The sequence below is a fragment of the Toxotes jaculatrix genome, chromosome 1, assembly GCF_017976425.1.
Source record: "Toxotes jaculatrix isolate fToxJac2 chromosome 1, fToxJac2.pri, whole genome shotgun sequence".
In the NCBI taxonomy this organism is placed as follows: Eukaryota; Metazoa; Chordata; class Actinopteri; family Toxotidae; genus Toxotes; species Toxotes jaculatrix.
The window spans coordinates 30,512,294-30,535,832 of NC_054394.1; the positions used below are offsets into that span (position 1 = coordinate 30,512,294).

Consider the following 23,539-nt stretch of genomic DNA (forward strand, 5'->3'; position numbering starts at 1 on the left):
TTCTGCTGAGCTGACTGCCCCGTTGCTCCAGCTCCGTACGACAGTGGCATCAATCTTATCATCTAACTCAGCAGGAAAGCAGATAAGTGTAATTCCCAAAATGTTAAACTGTTTTACTTGAAGTCTTGTGGGAGGATTTAGAGACGACGCCAACTCAAAGTGTGCTGAGATGACTTTCAGCTGCTGATGAACTGATAGGCGGCAGCACAGTGCTGAGCACACCCTTCCTGCAGCTTTAAATAATTCATGAACAAATAAAGGTAATGTTTGGTTTGCTTTGTTTTCTTAAGTCGTCCAGAAGAAAAATCACTCAACATGAAACTTTTCACATGTAAAGGCAAAAATCAGCCTGCTGTCACCTGCTGGATCAAGACAACAATTATAGCTCAGCTGCCAGTATTTTCTGATATAATGTTCATGGGCTCAGGTCAGTGATCAGCCAGTCAGGCTCTCAGACAACAGACTAGCAGCTGAAATCATCACCAGACATCAGGCTGTTACATATCCAATTATCCGTAGCAGGTTCATTGTCAGTACAAAGAGTCCGATTGTGATCGTGATCTTTGAATAGCTCAGCGTTTCCCCATGAGATTTCCAGAGGTAGAGGTCTGAGTGTTGTGAATCCTGGATGGTGATCCCTGATGTGTGGGATGAGGCAGCCACTCGCTGTTCAGTCCTCGTCATTACACGGCAGCAAAAGCCCCAGCTGCTTTTCCATTTACTGGCTTCAGCACAGCAACAGTGGTGGTTTTAATGATTAACATCTCAACTGAGAATTTCATCTCATGGAGGAAATGATTTGTAAGGCAGTAAAATAATAAATGAGATGAAAAATATCTTCATGAAGGTGTCATGACTAGCCCCTTAGGGGGCTGTTTTCTGAAAACGTTTATGTTTTGAAACCCTTTTTGGACTCTGGGACTCTTGTCTTGGTTGTTTAGTTTGTTAGTAGTTCCTATTTTATTTTGAATTCACTGCCCTGGTGTATCTGGTCTTGTTTTGACTTCCTGTCTTTGTCTTGTTTCCCGCTTTTGTAATTGTTTTCCCCGCCCTAATAGTTTCCACCTGTTTCCCCTTACCTGTTGTTTAGTCTGGGTTTCCCGTTGTCCAGTGTCAGTTCGTTTTTGTCTCACGCCGTGTTTCATGCCGTGTCCCATGTTTTGTCTCATGGCGTTGTCACTCGTTTTGTCTCATGCCCTTGGCTCATGTCTTTCGCTTTTGTTTCTCGTCTTGCCTCTCGTCATCGTATCCTCAGTCAGGTTGTGTATTTATTTGTTACTTTGTTTGGTTTTAGCTCCTTGATCCGTGTTTCTCCTCGCTAAGAGTGATTTTGCGTTTGCATTTTCTATTTTTGTTTTTGTGCCTTTTTCCCCTTTATGGGTGATCCTTGTTTTGCCACTTTGTTAGAATAAACACTATTATTTTTGATTACGTCTGAGGGGTCGTGCATTTGGGTCCTAGTCCTTGCCTCCAAGTCGTGACAGAAGGCTCCACAGTCCAACCAGTGTCCAAGGCACAGACTGAGGGTTCGCAGGATGCACAGTGTGTTGGAAAGTTATTCACACAAATTCAGGCAAATTAAATTATGACCCACTCCAAAACAGAAATGACTTGTGTTATCTCTGTGATCTTGGACGGTTAAAACTGTGCTGTACTTTATTCTAACACTGAAAACTAAAAAGTAAAGACATTGACGTTAAAGTCATTAGCAGAGAAATCTTTGGCTCCTCCACTGGTGAACAATGAGAGATGGATGGTTTTGTGGAGATTAATCTGTAACCGTTGGCATTAAACTGTACTGAAGTATGAAAAGTAAAACTGCTCACTGTGATTAAAGGTACCTGTCAGAGTGTTTAATCACTAAACCTGGAGATGAAATAACAAAACGTGGAAAGTGTGAAGTTATCTCCAGGTTTGGAATTACAGGATTTCTGCTTTCACATAGTAAAAACCATCAGGCCATGAGATAGATTTAAAGGTATAATACATCTGTAGTCAGAGGGAAAGTAGAAAGGCTCCTGTAATAGAAATGCTCAGGTAAACCAGAACATCAGAAACAGTATGTGTCACAAACATACTTCCTGCCTCTGGACGTCTGTATGTACCCTGATGACTGTCAAGCATCTTCTTGCTTTATTTGTTCTGTAAATATGAGGCAGAGAACCGCAGCAGAAACGTTCTGCTGTTCTCTGACAGGAACACAAGACCCTCATTTATCAGTGGAAACCTGATGACTTCTCAGAAAGAGTTAGACCCTAAGAACACTGTTTACAGCTGCATTAAAACACTTCTTACTGTTGTCTCACAGGTGATTTATTAATGATATGACAGATAACAGACCTTTTTTTGAAATGGTGCCATGTCAGAAAGTGCTACCAGTTACAGATAAACAGCCTAATGTCAAATCATTGGATCTTTTATCCAAACTAATATAAAAAAACAAGTCATAAATATGAAATGATGGCTTTATATTAATTTTAAATCAGTTAAGCAAATATTGACATGTTGTGTCAGGGTAGAGAGCTGAATGGTCTTAAGGTTTTTTTTCTTTTTGTTTGTCTGTTTGTTGTCAGATATTCAATTTTCCCGCTTCCCGGTCCATATATCCGTTGTTATATTAGTTGTGTGTGTGTGTGTGTGTGTGTGTGTGTGTGTGTGTGTGCGTGATTGTGTATGTGGCGGAGTGGTTATTGTTAACATAACATTTAAATAAGAAATAAGAAACGAGTCGTGAGTGTGAAAATCGTACATTAAAAGAGGAACATTAACCAAAAAGATCGATAAACCATTATCGGTCCTCGCGCTCGTTACTCGGGACTCCGACCTGCTCCGCCGCCGGCAGTGACGTCACTCGCGACCGGAATACGGCTCACGTGACAGTGACTCCGCTTCAGTCAGCTGATAAAAGTCGGTTGTTTGTCGACAAGAACTGTTAGTGCTGGGTCATCGTCGAGTCCCGGGTCGTGTTGCGGTCCAAACGCTGGCATAATGAGGAGTCTCCTGCTCGTGTTCGCGGCGCTGGTCCTGAGCAGCGACGCGCTGGTCCGGTAAGAAAACGAGCAGTTTGTGTGTGTGTGTGTGTGTGTGTGTGTGTGTGTGTGTGTGTGTGTGTGTGTGTGTGTGTGTGTGTGTGTGTGTGTGTGTGTGTATGTGTGTGTGTGTGAACACGCCCGCTGTGAACTAACGTTAGCTTACACAATGTTAACTGTTACCTAACGCTGAACGACGGAAAACGCCCGGGTTACACACACCGAGGCTTCGTGTTGACACCCGCAGGCGTAGCACCGGGCTGGGGTTCGGTTTATTTTTTATTTATCTCCATGACCCGCCGGGACCGTCCGCCCCGTGCATGTGATCCGCGCTTTGTCACCGTCTGATCTTGTGACACAAACTAAAGCTGCACAGATCCGAGCAGCTCTGAGGTCTCTCTGCTAACAGGCAGCTTGTATTCATTCATACTGCGTCTGCAGACAGGAAGAACACAACTAACACAGAACTGGTAAAAAAAAAAAAAACTGAAAGTTATAAAAGTCATGGAAAAAATGAGATAAAGTTTCAAAGTCTTAAATTGAATTGTGGTGTGAAGGACTGTGGTTTGTTTGAGGTTTGCAGTTCATTCAATTTAAAAGTCCATCTCTGTCAGGATCAATGGGCACATGAGGAATATCTGAGGTTAAGCTGCCACTGGATCATGTTCTGTAATTATAAAGTTTAAATACTAAAAGAGACGAGAAGCTGTTTGGCAGAGTTTTGATAATGCACATCATCAGATGATTGCTTCTTCCCGTCTGTGAGGAAGTCCCTCCAACCCTGTGACACAGAGATGAGAGTATGAAATGTCATCAGTGATAAATTACTCTGATAAAGTGCTGATGGGGCAGCGTGACAGTAAAGGCTATCTAGCCTTTAAAGTGACACAGGAAGCTGAGCTATATTTGTAATTTTTGAGTCACATGTTGAATGTGAAGCTAAAATGTGCGTCCGCTGATCAGCCAGATTCCTAGATATTCATGTAACTCAGCAAGAGGGATGCTGGAGCCATATAAGGTTTTAATGGGGGGATTATCAGAGTCTCTGGTGGAGGTGGAGAACACCGTTTACTGGTTCTTTTCTGCATTTGAAACACGTCCGTGACTAAGAGGTGACTGAAGACCGATCAGAAAATCGTGTCGTCTGCAAAAGAAATAAACATTGAAGTACTGAGCAGAAAGATAGCAGTGTTTCAGTCTGCAGTGCAAGAAGAAAAACACAGGGGTCAGTTTGGTTTGTGTAAGGCGTTTGGCTTCTCACTGGTTTGCAGACACTGATTCAGTGTAATAGTAAATTTACTCGGTGATAGTGCAGGACAATAAAGGGCGAGGCTTGTTCACACCCTAAACTGTTTCCCAGCTCTCACACAACCAGTCGAAGCTAAAACTGAATCTATCAGCAGTCTGTCTTATGTCTATGTAAATAAATAGTCATTTACATAATATTTCAAGTGTAAACACTGAGGAGGTCCTGTTTCTCAAATGGATTTGAAGCTTTTCCTTTGGACTACTGGTGAAATAAAAGAAGCAGCTTCAATACCTCGCCTTCTACTCACATTTTAGAAGCAAAACAAAGAACTGACTGATCAACGAACTGGGCTACAGTGTGATCAACAATGTAATCTGCAGCCGTAGTTCATAATTCCTCAGCCCAGGAGCTGTATCAGTCAACACACGGTGAAGACACATTCCTGAGGCTGTCAGGGCAGCGAACCATTGTCTGTCTGATAATTTAATATCAGCGTAGAATGAATGCAGACTGTGCATTGGCTGTTTCAGGACTCTGTCATATTCAAACACTTCTCTAAACTGATGTGTTTGCTCTTCTGTTATTTCTGTTATAATTACATTTTGTTGCGAGTGTACTTCCTGTTTGATATTGTGTGCTAAATGCTTTTACTGTGAAATATTTTTTATGCTACATCATTTAATCATTTCCTTTGGTTGCAGGTGGAAAAAGAAGTTTTAGGCCTCCAGCTCAGGGTAGCGTGTTGTGTGAGCTTCCTCTAATATAACATGATTATGACACCAAAAAGGAAGCTTCCACTCAGTTTGTGGTAACACTTCAGTCATGTGTTTGATTCCCACAGCAGCCGTTTGTGCAGGGAAACTGCAGACACTGAAGTTAACGTGACTACAGTGTCAGTGGGAGTATTTTAAAAGAAATGTTGCTGTTAGTTTAATATTTCATGTCTTCAGGAGGAAACTCTGCAGATGCCTGGAGCACTCGGTCGACTCTCTGTGAACTCATTACAGTTGGAAATGCTTGAAAAGTATTGAGATATTGACGTAATGGGAGCAAAGCTTTGGCGACAGGTGTTGCTGCATTATGTATAGCACTTCTGTTGCAACATACTCTGAACTCTGAGGGATAACGCTGTGCAGATAAGGGCACAGAAGTGGGTCAACTGTTATGTGTAAGGCGGCCACAGTCTGTGTTGGTCTGTAACAAATGAAGCAGCCTGATGATCAGACAGTGACAGGCTGAATTTCCAATGCATTTATACTTTTTTAAATAATATTTTAAATCACAAAAAAAATCAGGAATGCTAAGAGAACACGAACCAGGCTTCAAATCAACTGTCCTGAATAATTTCTTTTTTTTTTTTTTTATGATTCTTTCCGTCCAGAATTCCCTTAAAGAAATTCCGTTCCATCAGACGTGAGTGGACAGACTCTGGGAGAAGAGCAGAGGAGCTTTTGGCTGACAAACACTCCCTAAAGTACAACTTTGGCTTCCCCTCCAGTAATGGACCCACTCCAGAAACCCTGAAGAACTACCTTGACGTAAGCATCACTCTCCGAACCACTGACCTGTGGACCTCTAAGTCTTCACTTTCCCTAATGCACTGTCCAGAAGCTAAAAGCCAAGCTGGGGGAGAGCCACAACAAAGGTCCTCTTGTGTTGTGACCACCTCCGTAAATCCTCCCACCTGAATGGAAAATCAGACTTGTCTGTCATGACCAGTAAATCTCAGGCGAACACAGGTTTTTAGCTGACTCATGCTGACGAAGGTTAATATCAGCTCTGAAACTATGAAACCGTGAGCCTGAAAGAGGAGGAACCTTTACTGTATGACAGCTGAGTCAGCGTTGGCTCGTGATCTGTAAGCCTCTTTAAACTCGTCAGCTGACAGAAACTTAGTTTGTTTGCTCTCAGTTTTTCTTAACATATTAGTTAATTACCTTTTAATCTTCAGTACGGACGTCAGTCTGCCTTTCACGATTGTGCGAGAGGAGAAGTAAAGGCTTTCAGATAAACCCAGCACATCTGATAATCTTCTTTTGTTGGTTTTGAAAAGTCCAAAGTCAGCATTGAATTCAGTTTCCTCAAGAGTGTGTTTAAAAATTTACAGAAATCCTGAATATTTTCTCTTCGAGTATCACATTTTATTCTCTGTGTTATTAAAAAGTTTGTTTAAAAGTCTCAAATTTAACCCGGTGAACCCTGCGGAAACTGTTACCACAGTTTTTGTTGTTGCCGTATACGTCGGCCGATAAGTTAGAAGAAATTACAGAATAGAATAGAATTCAAATCTGTAAATGGGTTTATTCAATCCGATTAAACCACAAAGATATTCCACTTCTACATTTTGCCTAAAAAAAAGGAAGTACTCTGGGGCCGCAATGACTCGACAAAAATTCTTAAAATATTTAGCAATGAAGGTTTTGACCCGAGCGGCTTCCAGTCACATGAAACGGAAGTTTGCTTCAGCTTCTGAGTTTATGGAGAAATCAGCCGCTCGGCTCGGTTAAAGCGTTAAAACAGCTGATTTATTGACATGACTCAGGAACTATTTGACCTGCGTCCTCATAACTCTGACACCAACAGCTGTACGGCGTCACGAGCCATGAGAATGAGTGACAGAGTGGACTGACTTGCTTTGTACAGTCAGACCTCGGTGACATTGTTTTAATCATGTGACCTGTTCAGTCTCTCTGCTGTGGAAGAAACAGGATCACTGTGGATTTCTGTGAGCATTTTCTTTAGTGCATCAGATCAGCTGCAGAATTCTGTGTTGTCTCAGATGGATTTAGTGTCCTGGAAATATCAGCTAAACCTCTACAAGCTTTCAAGACACTGATGGTTGTTGTTAACAACAACAATAATAAACGTTTTGTTTTCTTTTCCCCAGGCCCAGTATTATGGTGATATTGCCCTGGGTACCCCTCCTCAGACCTTCAGCGTGGTGTTTGACACGGGTTCCTCCAACCTGTGGGTTCCCTCCGTTCACTGCTCCCTCTTAGACATTGCGTGCTGTAAGTCCTGGTGCAGTATCAGTGTGTCAGCTATAAAATAATATCCCTGCACTTAGTCTCTGTAAAATATTGTAGCTTCTGACTTGCATTAAATAATAACATCTCTTTCCGCAGTGCTTCACCACAAATATAATTCTGGAAAGTCCAGCACCTACGTGAAGAACGGCACTGCCTTTGCTATCCAGTATGGCTCTGGCAGTTTGTCGGGCTACCTCAGCCAGGACACGTGCACAGTAAGCTTGTCTCACACATGAGTATTATCACAGGAAACTCTGGCTATGTGAAATTCTCTAAGTTGTGTTGTGTTTTTTTTTTATTCTTGTGTGTAGATTGGAGACATATTAGTGGAGAAACAGGTTTTCGGAGAGGCTGTTAAGCAGCCCGGTGTGGCCTTTATCGCTGCCAAGTTTGACGGGATCCTTGGCATGGCCTACCCACGCATCTCTGTGGACGGGGTGACACCGGTCTTTGACAACATCATGCGCCAGAAGAAGGTGGAGAAGAACATCTTCTCCTTCTACCTGAACAGGTGGGACTAAGGACAGACCTTTTCCTTCCTCTTAAAGCCTGTTGTGCTGTTGCGTTGTGTGTTGTGTTGCATGTTGGACGGACCTGATCAGACTGACCACAGCTGACGTTGACCTGGGTTAGATCATTGTGTTGTTGCCGTCGTCCTCTGAACACTGTGTACGAGCACCTGTGGCAGGTTATCGATGCTTCAGAAAAACATAAGAATAAAGTGCAGATGGATCGTTCTCACAAAGCTGGTGAAACGTGGCATGTTTCAGCTCATTGTTTTGGTTTTACGTCCCACGGCCTCACTCTATGGTTCGACCCTGTTTACATCAGCAGCAAACAGGGTCTGATAAACCGTCCGTCTGCTACCTGCTCAGCACCAAACAGCCGTTACAGACGCAGTCAGCGATGATCTGACTGGTCCTTTCTTTTGTTTTTTGTCACCTTGTAAAGTTTTATCCTGGCGTTTGGCTCCCGTGGCGTTTGTGGGGTTTGACTTCATGTTTTCTCTCTGTTCAGGAACCCGGACACGGCGCCCGGCGGTGAGCTGCTGCTGGGAGGAACCGACCCCAAATACTACAGCGGTGACTTCCACTACGTCAACATCACCCGCCAGGCCTACTGGCAGATCCACATGGACGAGTGAGTGCTCAAGTATTACGCTCACAGATGATAGATAGATAGATAGACTTTATTCATCCCTCAGAGGGAAATTCATCTGACATTCGACAGAAATTTAACAGAACACATTTCTTACTTTCATTAAAGTCAAACATTTGTGAAGATGTTCTGCTTGTCTTTGTTCTGTATCGTCGTAAATTAATGTGTTTTGGTTTTTAATTCTTAGACAAAAGAGTGCTGGGAACCTCTGATGGACAGTTACACAGTCTGGCATTCTGACACAGTGATGCTGTTATTGTACTTTGAATACTGAAATGTGTGTGTGTGTCTGTGTGTCTGTGTGTGTGTGTGTGACAGGCTGGTAGTGGGCAGCCAGCTGAGCCTGTGTAAGGGCGGCTGCGAGGCCATCGTGGACACCGGGACGTCTCTGATCACCGGCCCCTCTGCTGAGGTCAGAGCCCTGCAGAAAGCCATCGGAGCTACTCCGCTCATCCAGGGAGAGGTGAGCTGATCACGTCAGGCCTCACCTGAGTGCACTGATGAGAGAGAAGACGAAATACACGTCACTCGTTCAACTCATCTCCTCACCATGTTGAGAAATAGATGTCAGATAGAAACAGAAACTAAAGACAAATACTTCAGGATGAGTTCTTTTCTGTCCCGGTCTCTGTTGACAGCTCAGCAACAAACTGAGTTTGCGTTTCACTTCCTGTCTTCTGTCTTCGTCTCCTGGAATCTGCCATCCAACAGGTTCATATAGATTTTAGAGTCTTGACCTTTGGCAACCAATCAGTAGAGCCAATGACCACGTTACCATGACACCAGTCACCATTACCACATTGTTACCCAAAGCTGCGACATAAACAGATCTGTTAAATGTGGAATAGCTCAGTTTCCATGTGTGAGTATTTAATTTTAGTTTAAAATGTCAAACTAAAGTTTCCAGATTAAGGATTTAATTTAATAAATAATGAAAATGGATGTTTTATTCCCACTTTCAGTAACTACTCCTAACATCACCCTGGGTTTTAGCTCAGTTTTCACTTCTTTTTACCTTTTTAAAAATCAAATGATTAATCAGTTATTTGAGAAAATAACTCAATTAATTAAATAGATTAATTGAATAGGAAAATAATTGTGAGTTGCAGCCCCACAAAGATTTAATCAAGCTTGTTGAGATATTAATGGCTGCGTTCAAGTAGTGATGAGTTTAATAATTTTAGTTTTATTGCATGTGATATTTAAGGTGTCACTGTCCATTCACTGTTTAGTTTTATACCTTTATTTTTCAGTTATGTCTGGAGGTTCATTAATGAGCTGTGCGTTGACGTGAACGCTGGTTGTGTTTCAGTACATGGTGAACTGTGACAAGATCCCGTCGCTGCCTGTCATCACCTTCAACGTGGGCGGACGCAGCTACAGCCTGACCGGAGAGCAGTATGTCCTCAAGGTGAGACTGTGTGCACCACGTGTTGTTTATCGCCCAGCAGGGGGCGACACAGAGTCCGCTCCTGCTGCAACAATGCAACACTGTGAGTGTGTGTTGCGTCATACAAAAGCAAACAAGTGCAGCTTTGTTTGATTTGGCGAAGCCAGGAGGAGGCTGGTTTGTCGTCTGAGGAGTGATTACACGCAGATTCACGCAGTCGTTTGTTTTTCTCCTTCCTCCAAACTCAGTCAAATCGTTTATTTTACATCATGAAAACACTCCAGCAGCCTGTAATCCGTCTCTGTGTCCTCCTCTGCTTCCCATCATCCAGGAGAGTCAGGCTGGAAAGACCATCTGTCTGAGTGGCTTCATGGGTCTGGACATCCCCGCCCCCGCCGGGCCCCTGTGGATTCTGGGAGATGTATTCATCGGCCAGTACTACACTGTCTTTGACCGGGAGAACAACAGGGTGGGCTTTGCTAAGTCCAAGTAAGCACATCGTGCATGAGAGCAACACGTTCAAGTGCAAAGCTAAAAGTCCAAGTTTTGGAGGAGAAGAATCTGAGCTGCACGTTTTCTGTTGCTTTTCAATCAAACTGTGTTTTAGCAATAGATTTTGTGTAGAGCCTAAATGCACTGATTTCCAGCCACGTGCGTGAAACAGATAGGAGAGCTGATAGGCTGTGTGATGGATGTATATAATCAGGGATCAGTTGATTGCACCGGTACTGCCCTTTTCAAACATTTTGGTTTTTTTTTTTTTTTTTTAATCAGGGATTTGTTTTTAAACAGAAAACTTTCAATTTGCATTTTAGGAGGAAGTTGGTTCTCAGCTACTGAGTTTGTGATGTATCTTAATGTGATTGGCCTCAATAAACAGTTTTTAAAACACGACCTGTTTTTACTGTTATGTGGCTTTAACAGTGGCTAAGTCCTTGTTTACTAGTCTCGGAAAAATGAATTTGCACCCAGCGAGGTGATCCCTAACCTCAACGTATCCTTCAAACTTTATTATTCCTCCCACCCTTAACATCAATCACTGTAATGTACAAAAAGTCAACTTTACATTAACCATAGATTTTATCCATACAAGTAGTTATTTTACTCAACATGCTCAATAAAATACAGTCCACATAGAAAAGTCCTCTCAGCTGTTTAGTATTCAGTAGATAAAGTTTCTCTTCACATATGTTTTTCACCTTGAAATCCAGACACCACGGGTTCAGTTTAGTAAAGCTTGTACAGAACATGTGCAGAGAAACCATGACAGCACGACGGTGACCAGCTTCACTGCAGACAAATCTCTCTTCAGTTATTGGCCCTTTGGTCTGACTCAGTGTGGGAGATCAAATCTTTTACAGTATATGTGACTTTTCTGTTGTGATACAGACGTTTCCTGTGACAATGGGAAATTTTTTTCTTTTTTTTTTTGGGAAACTCAAATTGCAAAACAATTTAAAAACAAACAGACAACATTAGCCAAAGACTGTTTTTGGCTAATGAAGTGAATTAAACACAGAACAAACAGGAACTTATTCACATTAATGCAGAAATCCTGCAAATCCAACAATGCAATGACCTGACCGTTAACACTTTCTAATTAAGGCACCTTTATAACAGGTTTATTAAATACTAATAAATGTGTTACTGATGTATTATTGATCAGTTCTAAACCATTAACAAGACTTGGTGTCTGTTTTTATCTCTTCATCAGGTAAACGGCTCCAACAAAGCACCTGACCACTTTATAACTGCAGACCATATTACAAAAACCCATTTTTAATAACTTATTAACATATGTAATGATGATGACAGACTTTTTGTTGAGGTCTTATTAGAGAGAAAAACTTTTTTTTAAAATAACTCTGATTTTGAAGGACGTTCCGTTTTATTTATGACATAAGATCACAACTTCGCCTCAAATGGCTTTAAACTCTTTATGATAGAGGGAGTTAAACTTCTTCACCTGAGAAAACAAAGGTTTCTTTATCAATGACTAATAACTTCTCTATAAATCATTAATAATTTCATTTTATTAATAACTAAGAAAAGCCATTAGTTATAACGTGAGCTGCATCCATTAGTTACAGTCATGTTTGGCTTTAGGAACCTGTGACAGGCCTTTTCACTGTTTTCTGTTTTAGACACCAAACAATTATCCGATTAATAATGAAAATAATCTTTAGTTGCAACTTACTGTGTAAACCCTTTATAAATTGTGCCTTATTGGAAAGTGGTACCAAGCAGTCTGGTGTACTGGTTTGCAACTTTGCCCACAGGCTGCTTCATATCAACCTGGGTCTTATTGTAGTGGATCTGAGCGTCTGTTCTATCTCTGACCAGAACATTGTTCTCACCAAAGTAATTGCTGAGATCTGGGAACATGGTAACATCACTACATTGAAGTCTGATGGGGCCAGAAACATAAACAGATGGAAACAACCCAGGAGTTTAGCTTAAACACGTTACCAGGCTGATAGGCTAAACTTTGAAGGTTGTTATGAGTGTCTAATGTTGTATATGTGTCTAATGGCCACAATAAATTTAGCATTTACATTTGTTTTCCTCCTTTTGTTTGACTTGTTTTTTGCCCTGTCAGACAGCGACGTCGCTGCAGATGTGATTAACCCAAACGATGAATTAAGACCCAAGTTGCATGAAACTGTCACACAGTCACCTCTGTGTAAATGTTGTGGAAAAATCTCTGATGACTAACTTCTGTTCTTATTTCAGACATTATAACACTAGTGACAAGTATATGTTTTTTAAACACTGTACAAAGGTTTGACCGCAGATGCCCTGTTCTAATATTCACAGTAGAAAATAAAGACTTTTTGGATCCGTGAATCTGTTCTTGAGGTTTGGCAGATACCCAGAGATGTTGGTGTAATCCTGGGCTGCTGAGAACTCTGCTCTGGGCCGTAGTCTCCAAAAAGTGACAAGAAAACAATCAGCATTCTGCTCAGTTTTCTCTGACTTGAGTTCGACCTCTGACCTCTGACCTCTGCTGTCAGTCCTCCTGCTCCTGGCCTCCCTTCACTTTTTCTGGGCTGGTATTTCCACAGTCCTGCTCCTCACTGGGCCCTGTGCTCTGGCTCTCCTGCCCACCGTCAGACTCTCTTAGCGGGGCAGCTGGGTCTCTGACAACCCCCTCCATCTCCACCTCGCCCTCCAGCTCCTCCTCAGTCTCCTCCTCCACCCGGCCCACAGTGTCTGGGATAATCTCCACCTCGATGTCTGAGGAGTCCTCGCTCTCCTTGAACCACACCGTCTTCTGGCCCTCCTTCCTCCTCTGCTTGCTCAGGATGGACCTCATGCCATACTCGTCCCCGTCTCCTCTGCCCCTCCTGGCCGGTCTCACTGAGGGGCTCCCCCTGGGGACGTGGTTGGTGTAAATGCCACAGGAGGAGCAGTGGCGGCTCCGTCTCTCCAGGGGAATGACCCGACCCCGTGCCTGGGGGAAGGTGCTCCGTCTTGGGACAGCGTTGTTCCAGCGCCTGGTGCCCCCGCGGCTCTGGTCGCCCTCGTTCTGGAAGCCGTCGTTGGTGTACTGCAGGGAGTCCCTGTGGCCCGTCCGAGGCTGGTCCGACTTCAGACAGGGGCCCAGGCACTACGGGCAGGAGAGAGGCCCCTCATTATTAATAGAGCAGTCAATGAAGCATGGAGGCTATTGAAGCATTGTTCAGTGTTACAGATGCCACCGTGGTTGCTGAGAACAAGCTAGGTTGATTTGTTCTGTTTTAACACAGAGCCCTTATGTTGATTTCAGCTGATAAATATTCATCAAAGCTGCACATGAAGGCATTAAACAGCTGAGTCTGTCTGACGTCTATGTCAAAGCGGTACCTTTCCTTTTCAAAAATCCCTCAGTGACCATTTGTGGTGTTTAAATGCCTGATGTGATGAGTGGGGTTCGGATTTTACAACTCAAACCATTTCAGTGACGAAACCTCAAAGAAGAAAACTGACCAACCTCACATATTTTGTCCATGCTGGCGTTTCCCTTCCACAAGCGGGAAACCAAGAAGCCAATCACAATGAGGCAGAGGACTAGCAGAGCCGCCATGACCAGACCCAGGAGAGCCATGTCACCGGGACGGTAGCCGATATTTGAGGGAGATGGGATGGCAACGGCTGCAGAGACCACAGATCAGCCTTATTATACGTAAACATTATTAAGTGTCATAATTTTGTCTGAGTTTAGTTAATGGACAAACCAGCAGAATAATAATGTGACTCAGCAAGAAAGTTAAGGATAAGGCTGGAAATGGTCTGTATATTTATTACTGTCAGAAAATCCCACGACACCAAAACCAGCAGCGTCTCTGTCTTATTACTGTTTGACTTCACCACCCTGTCTGCTGCTCTCTGATCCAGGTCCACTGGTTCCAACTGAAAAAATAAATCTCTATACAAAGCTCAGGGATCTACAGTTTGATATGATGTGACACACACACACACACACAGTATCTGTTAGTAGGAGCCATTCATTGTTGTTTTTTTGTCTTTTCATGGAAATTTGTTGAAAATAAGAACATTACAGAATCTCACCAGCCTTTGTTGGGGGACATCAATAACACATAATGTCACCACTGAATATACACAGATTAGAACTGGAAAATCTTTCACATGATTCTAATGAAGTCTAATGAAGTGGTCAGAAACACAGAGGACAGCTCTGATGGTCTTACCGGGTATGACCTGAACAGACAGAGCTGCTGTGCCAAACTCCCCTGTTGTCGTGTCCACAGCTCTGAGCTGAAGGCAGAAAAAACTGTTTTACAACTTAGAAAACGGCAGGAAGTGCCAGTGAACGTGAGGAGAGATGTTTTCATGTGTCAGTGACCAACGTTTCTGCAAACCAGTCACCTGAAGCGCGAAGGACTCTGTCTTCACCACTCGCTTCAGGACCATAAAACCGTCTGAGGTCACGTTGACGTAGCTGCTGTACTGAACCTCGTATTTCACATCTGGATTCACACCCTGACACACAAACATAAACACACACATACATACACACAAGAAAAGTGTTTAAGGGTTTTAGGTATCTCAGCTGGATGCACTGACCCAGCTGCCTCTAGGGTTGACAGTGTTGGTTGGTCCCCTTTAATTAAAGTTATCTGCAAAACATCAAAGGCAATAAACTTATTTCCAGAATTAATGTAAAAAAAACACAATGTTAGGGGAGATTCAACACAGAGGACTCACACCAGCGAAGTCCTCGTCCCGGGCTCGGACCCTGAAGGGCCGGTTGGTGCTCCGGTCTCGGAGGATCATGCTCTCAGGGACAGAGTTGCTGTAGATAAATCCTTCGTATCGCTCCTTCTCAAAGCGAGGAGGGTTCCTGCTCTTCTTCATCACCTCGATGGTCACCTGCGCCACCGAAAACTGATCCCTGTTGGTCACCTGAGACGCCTGAGGACCGGGACAGATCCAAGGGCGCGTTAGTCCAAGCTGATGTCTGTCTTAAATCAAAAACAATAACTTAACAGCTTCGCGGTAGGACAAAATCAGTTCTTTTACCAGCACAGTGAGAGTTATTGGGCCGACAATATCAGCAGCTTTAGCCATGGTGATGTTTCCTGTTTCTTCATCGATCTGGAAGATGTTTCCTTCGTTTCCTGGAGATGAAAAAAGTCATTGTATATTCTGCATATGTACAAGCACGTTTAGATTCCTGCTGCTACCTCAGGTAGTACGACTAAAGACTTTGATAATAAAAGTAAAAATGAATTTCATGTCTTCACCGTGAAAGCCAGTGTGGTATGTCCCGTACAGAAACCAAATATCTGACCAAGAACTTAAATGATAAGATGGAAATAAAATGCGTTTGGACCTCGCAGGATTCTGTAGCTGATCTGCTCGCTCCTATTCTTGTCTCCGTCCTTGGCGAACACCGGGCCGGGCTCCAGCACTAACGGCCCCTCCTGTGGATTAAAATCACCGCTGACAGTTTGTAAGAGCCTCTCAACATGTGTCATCTCAGAGGTGGTTCGAGATGCAGAGACAGTTTTCACTGGGTTGCTCCTGTCTGTGAACAGTCTACGAGTATTTTTTACACACAATATTACATAACGTATCCCATACATGGAAACTACTACGGTAAAAACTGAGATTTTAATTTGTGTCTAAATTCAGAGGCCTTGATTCTCCAGCCTCAGAGAGCACGGCGCATTCAGGTGCTCCTGATCCCGTTGGAAAGCTTATCACCGAGACGTTTTCATTCATAAGTTGACAAAATAATCACCACAGGTTCATTCAGCAGCTGCTCTGGAGCTGACCATCATATCGCATGATCTTCGTCAGCAGGTGGAGCAGGTGCGGCTGGGCTGGGCGATAGGGCGCCGCCCTCCTTGACCAACACGAAAAACATCAGTTTATTTTGCCGTTCCAAGTCTGAATATCATTGTCCAATCAGCAGCCTGAACATCATTGTCCAATCAGCAGCCTGAACATCATTGTCCAATCAGCAGCCCCCTTACATGTAAAACTATAGACCCTGCAATGCATTTCTATGGGCTCCGGGAGGGCTTGCCCATAGACTGACGTGCTTTCGTCATACGTCACTGATGAAGTCACGTGCGCATACGCATCGCGTTCACGTTCAAGATCGACATGGCTAGCTTTGCAACTGAACGTAGCGACTCCATCGTGTCATGACGGAAATTACCATTTTGTCGTCGGAGCAATCAAGATAAATTGGCTTTCAAAGAATTAGGACCACCCAGACCAAATTTAAATATCGAGCAGGTTTCTTCAAAGGCGGGAAAAAACTACAGCCGCGGATTTTCACGGAGCTGGTTTGAGCGGAAAACGTGGCTAGCAGGATGCTAAGTAGCTAACGCGCTGTTCTGCTAGCCCTGCCTTCTGATTCACCCCGAGGGAAACAGACACCGACACGCACCATCTCTCGAAAAACATGGAACATAGAAGACGCCTGAAACTTTCGTGTTTTGAAAGAGTTAACATCGCCACACAGCTGGATGGGAGCTACACGATAGCTGTGCGTCGTCCCAGCGATGAGGTGAGTAAGAACCGCCATATTCTAGGCCGCGTTTTTGTCTGTGGCAGATTCTGTGGTGTGTTTGAGTTAGCCTTGGAGGCAAGGATGAAATCGAGGGGTCCAGCGACCCCGGGATTTTTCGTGGACTGGGCGACTTAGTGGCGTCGCTAGACGAGGTGTTTGAGGAGCACTTAAAAACGGCCTTGTTGTTGTACTCTCTAAATGTTGAATTGTAAATAGTTTTGTTGATTGCACATTGCCAGCTGAATGTCACTGTATACACTGAATATGCTCTGTGATAATTTGATTTTAGTATACTCTGCTTTGATTTTCAATATGGCATCATTGTCCTAAGTGTGTTGTAAGGTTAGGTCGATAATAAGGTATATCTTAAAAATAGCAGTACCGTCAGTAAATTGCAATGCACTTATAAAGGAGATAAGGATTCAATATTAAACAAAATTTATTTATTGCCTTGTGTAGTTGAATTTTCAGTTTTACTTCAGTTGTATAATATGTTTTACTTTTGGAGACGTTTGATAAAGTTTATGAACGTGACGTCCTCACGTGACAAGCCGGAGAGGACAGTGCATGTTATGTTGTTATTGTTTCAGTATTAGTGTTTGGTATTCAGTTTCTGAACGGTGTAGGCACAAGCCAACAGTTTGGTGACGCCCTCTGAGCCTTACGTTCGGTATACCGTGGTAAAATGTGGAGGAGGTTTGACGGTATGAAAATCTGGAAACCGCCCAACTCTAGTGTGTTGCCTTGGTTACTGTGATGGTGACTGTATATAGAGTAAATAGTAGGTTATGCCAACATTGATTTCATTCATCGAAACAACTGCTGCACAGCACACAAACAAGCTCTGAAAACAGACTCATGTCTCACCTCTTTCTCGGTGAGGTTGACTTTGCCTCTGTAGCCGGTGCTCACGCACAGTTTGGCGATTCCTAAGTTTGTCCTCAAACACGGCTGAAACCACGGGGGCCGGTTATCGACGTCCTTCACGTGAACCATGATGGTGGCCACTGAAGTGAAGAACGGCTTGTTGGAGGCCGAACCATTGAATGTGTCCTGGAACACGAGACACATTTCACAGGTCAAAGAGAGGCAGAGCCTGCCTGGATGTTGTTTAATATTTTCATGATTAGTGTACCTGTACATGTAAAATCAGAGAAATCTTTTGTATGACGTCGTAGTCGAGGAGGCTTTTTACAAGTATCTTTGGAGTGTTGATGTTTTCCAAGCGGAAATATTTATCCTAAGTTAACAAACAGGGAGAGAGAAGAAAAAAAGATTAGCATTAATAACATTTATGTAATAATAATGATAATGAACACTTTATTTTTACATCCCTTTTCAGGATCCCTTTTTTTCTCTTGTTTCATTTGAAGGATTTTTCCTTTTTTTAAATTTCAGGAAAATGTTTTTCTGCATTTTTAGATAAAATATTCTGAATTCACAGTTCACTCACTGGTCTTTTAACAGCTGTGAGAGCTATGTTGTCTGCTTAGGAGGGAAAACTATAACATGATAAAGTTCTGTAACATTATAACATGTAGATGAAGGTGGATCCAAGATTTAATGTTTAATGAAGGTCTTAGTAGGTGTAATTTTATTGTTCTAATCACACAATAATAATAAGCGGTGTGGGCTGTAATATAAAGTGTGACTGTTCTTCGCTTTTTACTTTTTAACTGCACAATTGTTGTTTATTAGTTTCTGCGTTATATAACGAAATTTCACAGGAAATCACAGGCTGTGCAGTACATACATGTTGATGTTTCCATCGCACTAATTTCTGTATATCACTGTTCTCTGTTAGAGTATAACCCTGGACTACAGAAGCGTTACAGCAGAAATCTTCTTACTGTTGCAGACTCTAAGCGATAATACAGAGGCTCTGAATCAACGTCCGTAGCTTCTATCAGTCCAATGCTGGAGTTGATCGGAGTGAGCTGCAGGACATGAAACTCGGAGTCAGCGTCACGTCCACAGTGAGAACAACTATAAATGGAGACACGTGGAAAACACCAGCGCTGCTCACCTCATTCACTTCCAGTACGTAGTGGTTTTGTGCGAAGTTTGGGGGATTATCGTTCACGTTATCAACCAGAACCTCAACAGACTCATTCACCTGGGAGGAAGAAAAGCAACTGGATCAGCTCCGTTTGAATTCAGACACAGATTTTTTTAAACAAATATTTTAAAGGACCAGTCTTTAGATTTTAGTGGCATCTAGATGTAAAGCTGCAAATTGCAATTAAGTGAGTAACTCTCTGCTCAGAACCTACGGTGGCCTTCAGGTGACATAAAAACATGAAAGGCTCTCTCTAAAGACAGTGTGTGGTGTGTCCATTCTGGGCTACTGTAGAAACATGGTGGTGCAACATGGCGGGCTCCATAGAAGAGGACCCACTCCCCATGTAGATATGAAAGGCTCATTCTAAGCTTGTTTCTGGTGATAGTTCCCACTGAATCCTACACACTGGTCCTTTAATTTTGGAAGCGTCTGCTCCATGAATTGAGACAAATACACAGCGTCTTGACCTTTGCAGCTGTTTACAATCCATTTTCTTGGTTATTGACTTTTTCCTTGACAAACAGTGTGATACTGTGTTTTATGTGACACTACTCACTGATCTGGAGCCAGTTCTGCTGCAGTGCACCCACACCACCAGAGCTGCACTGGACAGTGACTAGAAAAAAAATGAAAAGAAAAGAAAAAATGAGAATTAAAGATACCTGTGGACTTTTTGACCACGAGTGTGTCCTCTGCGTGCACATGCAGAAGACATGCTGGCAATCACACCTATACAGATGCATCATGTCCTATAAACAGAACCACATCTGTTTTGTCTTGTCCATCTTGTACACTGAGTTTTGTTTTGAAGAAATTTTTCAAACCTTAAGTTTAATTGCTTTGCAAATATCAGAGAATGTGTTTGATTATTGTTCCATCACGAGTCATATGCTTTCAGTGTTATGCACGTCTCCCCCAGGAGGACATGTCCCAGAGTTTGGGTCTAAAATCATGAAAATTAAAGGACGATATCCATTTTTCCTGCTTGGACATTATTCGTGTTACATGTGATGAATTAAATTACCTCGTAGTCCAGCCCTTTCTTCACCATCAGGACGTTCCCTTTCAGGTAGAACAGATCCTCGGGGTTCACTGAGACTCTCAGAGTCACATCACTGCTGGAGCTGATTTGTACGACCTGGACATCGGCCGTGTTGTTTTCTGGGATCGTCACCGGACCAGGAGGCACCGTGCAAACTGAGACAGGTGAGAGGCGCCAGATCAAATCAGACTTTGCAGGTAACAGTGAAAATAAAAGCATGAAGTTTACATTTCATGAGCTCTGATCTGATGATTTGTGTCAGTGCACAACAAAAATTAAAAAAAAAATGTATGTGTATGTCAGAACAGATGACACAGGGCCCCTCAGGTTAGGGCCAAAAGAAATGGATAATAGTCGACATTCGTTTTTAAAAACAGGTTTAAAACACTTTCTGTTGGAGACAGTAAATATACAACAAGCAGCAGCCCGTTAGCTTAGCTTAACAGAGAGACTGGAAATGGGAACAGCTAGCCTGGCTCTGTCCAGCAGTAACCGAATCCGCCGACCAGCAGATGGAAAAATCAGTAAGTCAGTAAAAATGACACGGAACAGCTAAAACAAGACGGACACAAAGAGACACAAAAAGTATGACGAGACACAAAATGACAATGTCTTGTTGTCATGCAGGAGGTGTGGGGAGACTTTCTCATGTCTGGGCCCATTGTCTCATAATCCGTCCACTCAGGGGAAAGAAGTAGTGCAGATCAGTGGCAGGTAAATCACAGTGTGTGTGACGGTTTTTTTCATGTTGTACTGAAAACAAATTCCACTGACTCTGGTCGTGTGGCGTAAACAGAAATTCACACTTTGCTAAAGTGAGAATTGTTTTTGTGTGTTTCTCATTCTTTCATGCATCAGTTCCAAGCTTCAGGGCTCAGGATCTGAAGAGGTGCCACACAGCCTGAGGGGCCACCAGATAGTTAAAGTCATGAGAAAGCAAAACAATATTTTCACAAAATTATGTTGGCATTTTTATGATTTTTGTCTATTTTTTTTTCTTTTTTCAAGTGAAATACAGGACACTTTCATCTTCAGGCCTCTAAATGACATGAGGAAAAGAGGAACAAGAGGAAAGAAACTCCGAAAGTCAGAAGTAGACATAACTTCATTCTAAGGGGCCACGAGCTAAAAAGGCTGGGGACCAATCCTTTACAGGACCAAACATCGAAAACATTAACCTCCCCTCTCACACACTCTGCAGCCTCATCAACATCCACAGCTCCTCTCCTGCCCCCATGGCGACAGATGACGCCCTCCACAGAAATCAGAGCTACTCACGTCTTTGAGCCGGACAAACTGTGCAAAAGCAAACAGCAACAATGCATCCAAGGAGACGGTTCACAGGTTTGCTCTTCAATCTCAGTTCCATGTTCTGATTTCAGAGGCACCAACAAATGAAGTCCCGAGGAGGATGAGGAGCCCGTGGTACCAGCTGGTACTCGTCCACATAATGCCCCGTCTGTGCTGCCCGGCGAGTGGGAGTCGACTACAGTTGCAATGTTTGTGACTTCATCTTACGGGCACATATTGCATTAAGCGCCTGCCAGCAGAGGACTCGCTGCCTCCCACCAAAATACTTGCATCTGTTTTAGCTGGACGGGTCATTCTGTACTGGTGGCCCTGATGCATTCTGGGGAGAATCCAGCAGAGGAATGCCGGCAGCTGGAAACATTTCTCACGTATCTGAATACCGTTCAGGTTGGACGGACCTGTTTGACGTTCGTCTGCTCGTAACATGAAACTCAGTGACGGTGACATACAGAGCAAATATACTGTTTATACAAACAAAGAGCGGCTGTGATTCGCTTCCTGCTGCGTGTTAATTATTCTGTCACACATTTTATAAAGTATTGTGAAAAAGCTGTATGTGCTTTAGATTCTTATCCTCCGTGCAGCGCCGCCAGGCCTGATGCCTCACACTTTAATAACGACAGAAAGTTACACTGGCACAAACTGAGACACATGACGGCTTCACATGTGGACAAGGCACCACTGTGCACACACCAGGCTCTTATATATTGCACTAAGTGCCCCCACCCCCCGTCTCCTCTGTGTGGGAACAACAAGCTCACAGTGTCATGATGTCACATGAAGCTCACACATTATGTTTCCATGCAGAGATGCTCGTCTCTCACACTGAACACACACACACAGCTGATCAGGCTGAAACACTGGATCCCTCCACAGAGAGGCTCCTGCTGCCGCTCGTGATAGTTCAGGCCATTCATGAATGAGTCGGGGACGTTTCACTGTGGATTTCACAGGAGCTGCTTCCCCCTCCGGCCACCAGGAGGAGCCCTGGCTCCTCAGATCCAGCTTCAGACTGGATATCCTGTATCCTTCTGATTTTTCTGAAGATTAGAAAAACGTGCGCTGTGAAATGCAGCACATTTTCAAACAATCGCAGTGGAACATGGACTGTGAAATGCTGTAACTCAGAAAGAGAACCAGGGCTGTGTCTTTGTCCAACCTCATTTCTGATTTAATGAAACTAAAGCCCAGAAGAGTCAGCGGGCCCCAAGGCCAACGGCCCAGTTTAAATTAATGTCTGATAATATCTCTCTCTCTCTCTTTCAGACGTCTGTGCTGGTTCAGCCTCATTCAGCTCTGAACACAGACTGAGGTGGAAAACACCTGCAGCTGGGTCAGTGTGACTCTAACACTACCTTTAACCGAACACTGTTTAACATGACAAACGTTTCATGTTTAAGTGCTGTGTCACATTTCACAGTATTAAAGACACGAAATCAAAGTCGCCTCTATTTCCCATTCAAACTGTTAAGTCTCCCTAAGACTCCTTCAGTCTTGCTCTTGTCTGAGTTTAGTGTGTTTGTAACGTTAAACTTTGGACTGTTAACTGATCCTTTTATATAATAATTTGTGCAGTGTTGGTGACGTAACTGTAACTTGGGGTTGTTGGGGTTTAGCAGAGAAGCTAATCTCATTAGAGACCTACTGATTAGCATTCTTGTTCTGCCTAAAGCAGAGACAGAAAATCTGCGGCTTTAAACCTTCGGGGTCGACAAGACAATTGTTCAATGTTCGTTTACAGTCATTTTTAGTGGGATTATTGGGATTAGGATCAAAGTAAATTTGAAAATGACTGAAATAAAGAAAAAAGACTTTGGTTATTAATCAATGATAATCGACCTCTCATTCTTGTTTCTTTGTGTTGTGTAGGGCAGTTCAGCGTCCAGCTACTCGGAAAGTTCAATCTCATTAAGACATTTCTGTGTTAATCCTCGTTCTAAAAACTTTTCTCAAAACAAGTGAAGAAGGTCAGTGTTCGTGCACTAACAGAGTTTCAGTATTAGGAGCATTTGTTTTTAAAATCAGATGAACTTGTCTCCATCCTCAAGAAGCATGAGGCTCAGATTGTTGCTGCTGTGGAAATATGGAAAAAAAAAAAAGATTTTTGCAGGGAACAAACACGTCGTAATTTAGAAGGTGATCATATGTTTTATATGAAAAATCTTAATTAGTAAAGTAACTTCAAACTTCAGTGCTCTGCATTCAGAGTCTGTCAGTTTAAGTCAGAGGTGAAGCTCGGCTG

General features: G+C 43.1%; 2 protein-coding genes across 2 annotated transcripts; one reads left to right on the forward strand and one right to left on the reverse strand.

The window, feature by feature from the left end:
* The first annotated feature begins 2,873 nt into the window (after positions 1-2,873).
* Positions 2,874-10,749, forward strand: ctsd (cathepsin D). The gene is made up of 9 exons (XM_041061016.1): positions 2,874-3,047; positions 5,660-5,816; positions 7,166-7,289; positions 7,404-7,522; positions 7,619-7,818; positions 8,325-8,447; positions 8,784-8,928; positions 9,778-9,876; positions 10,187-10,749. Exons 1-9 carry the CDS (start codon positions 2,989-2,991, stop codon positions 10,346-10,348), a joined length of 1,188 nt encoding a protein of 395 aa, XP_040916950.1. The 5' UTR covers positions 2,874-2,988; the 3' UTR covers positions 10,349-10,749.
* A 105-nt stretch (positions 10,750-10,854) lies between these two features.
* Positions 10,855-21,491, reverse strand: cdhr5a (cadherin-related family member 5a). The gene is made up of 14 exons (XM_041060898.1): positions 21,265-21,491; positions 19,969-20,141; positions 19,501-19,560; positions 18,909-18,998; positions 18,733-18,819; positions 18,018-18,122; positions 17,750-17,935; positions 15,692-15,782; positions 15,379-15,476; positions 15,064-15,270; positions 14,725-14,838; positions 14,547-14,613; positions 13,829-13,989; positions 10,855-13,465 (listed from the first exon to the last, which is right to left on the reverse strand). The coding sequence occupies exons 1-14, from the start codon at positions 21,353-21,355 to the stop codon at positions 12,866-12,868; spliced, it is 2,130 nt and encodes a 709-aa protein (XP_040916832.1). The 5' UTR covers positions 21,356-21,491; the 3' UTR covers positions 10,855-12,865.
* Between the last annotated feature and the right edge of the window lie 2,048 nt (positions 21,492-23,539).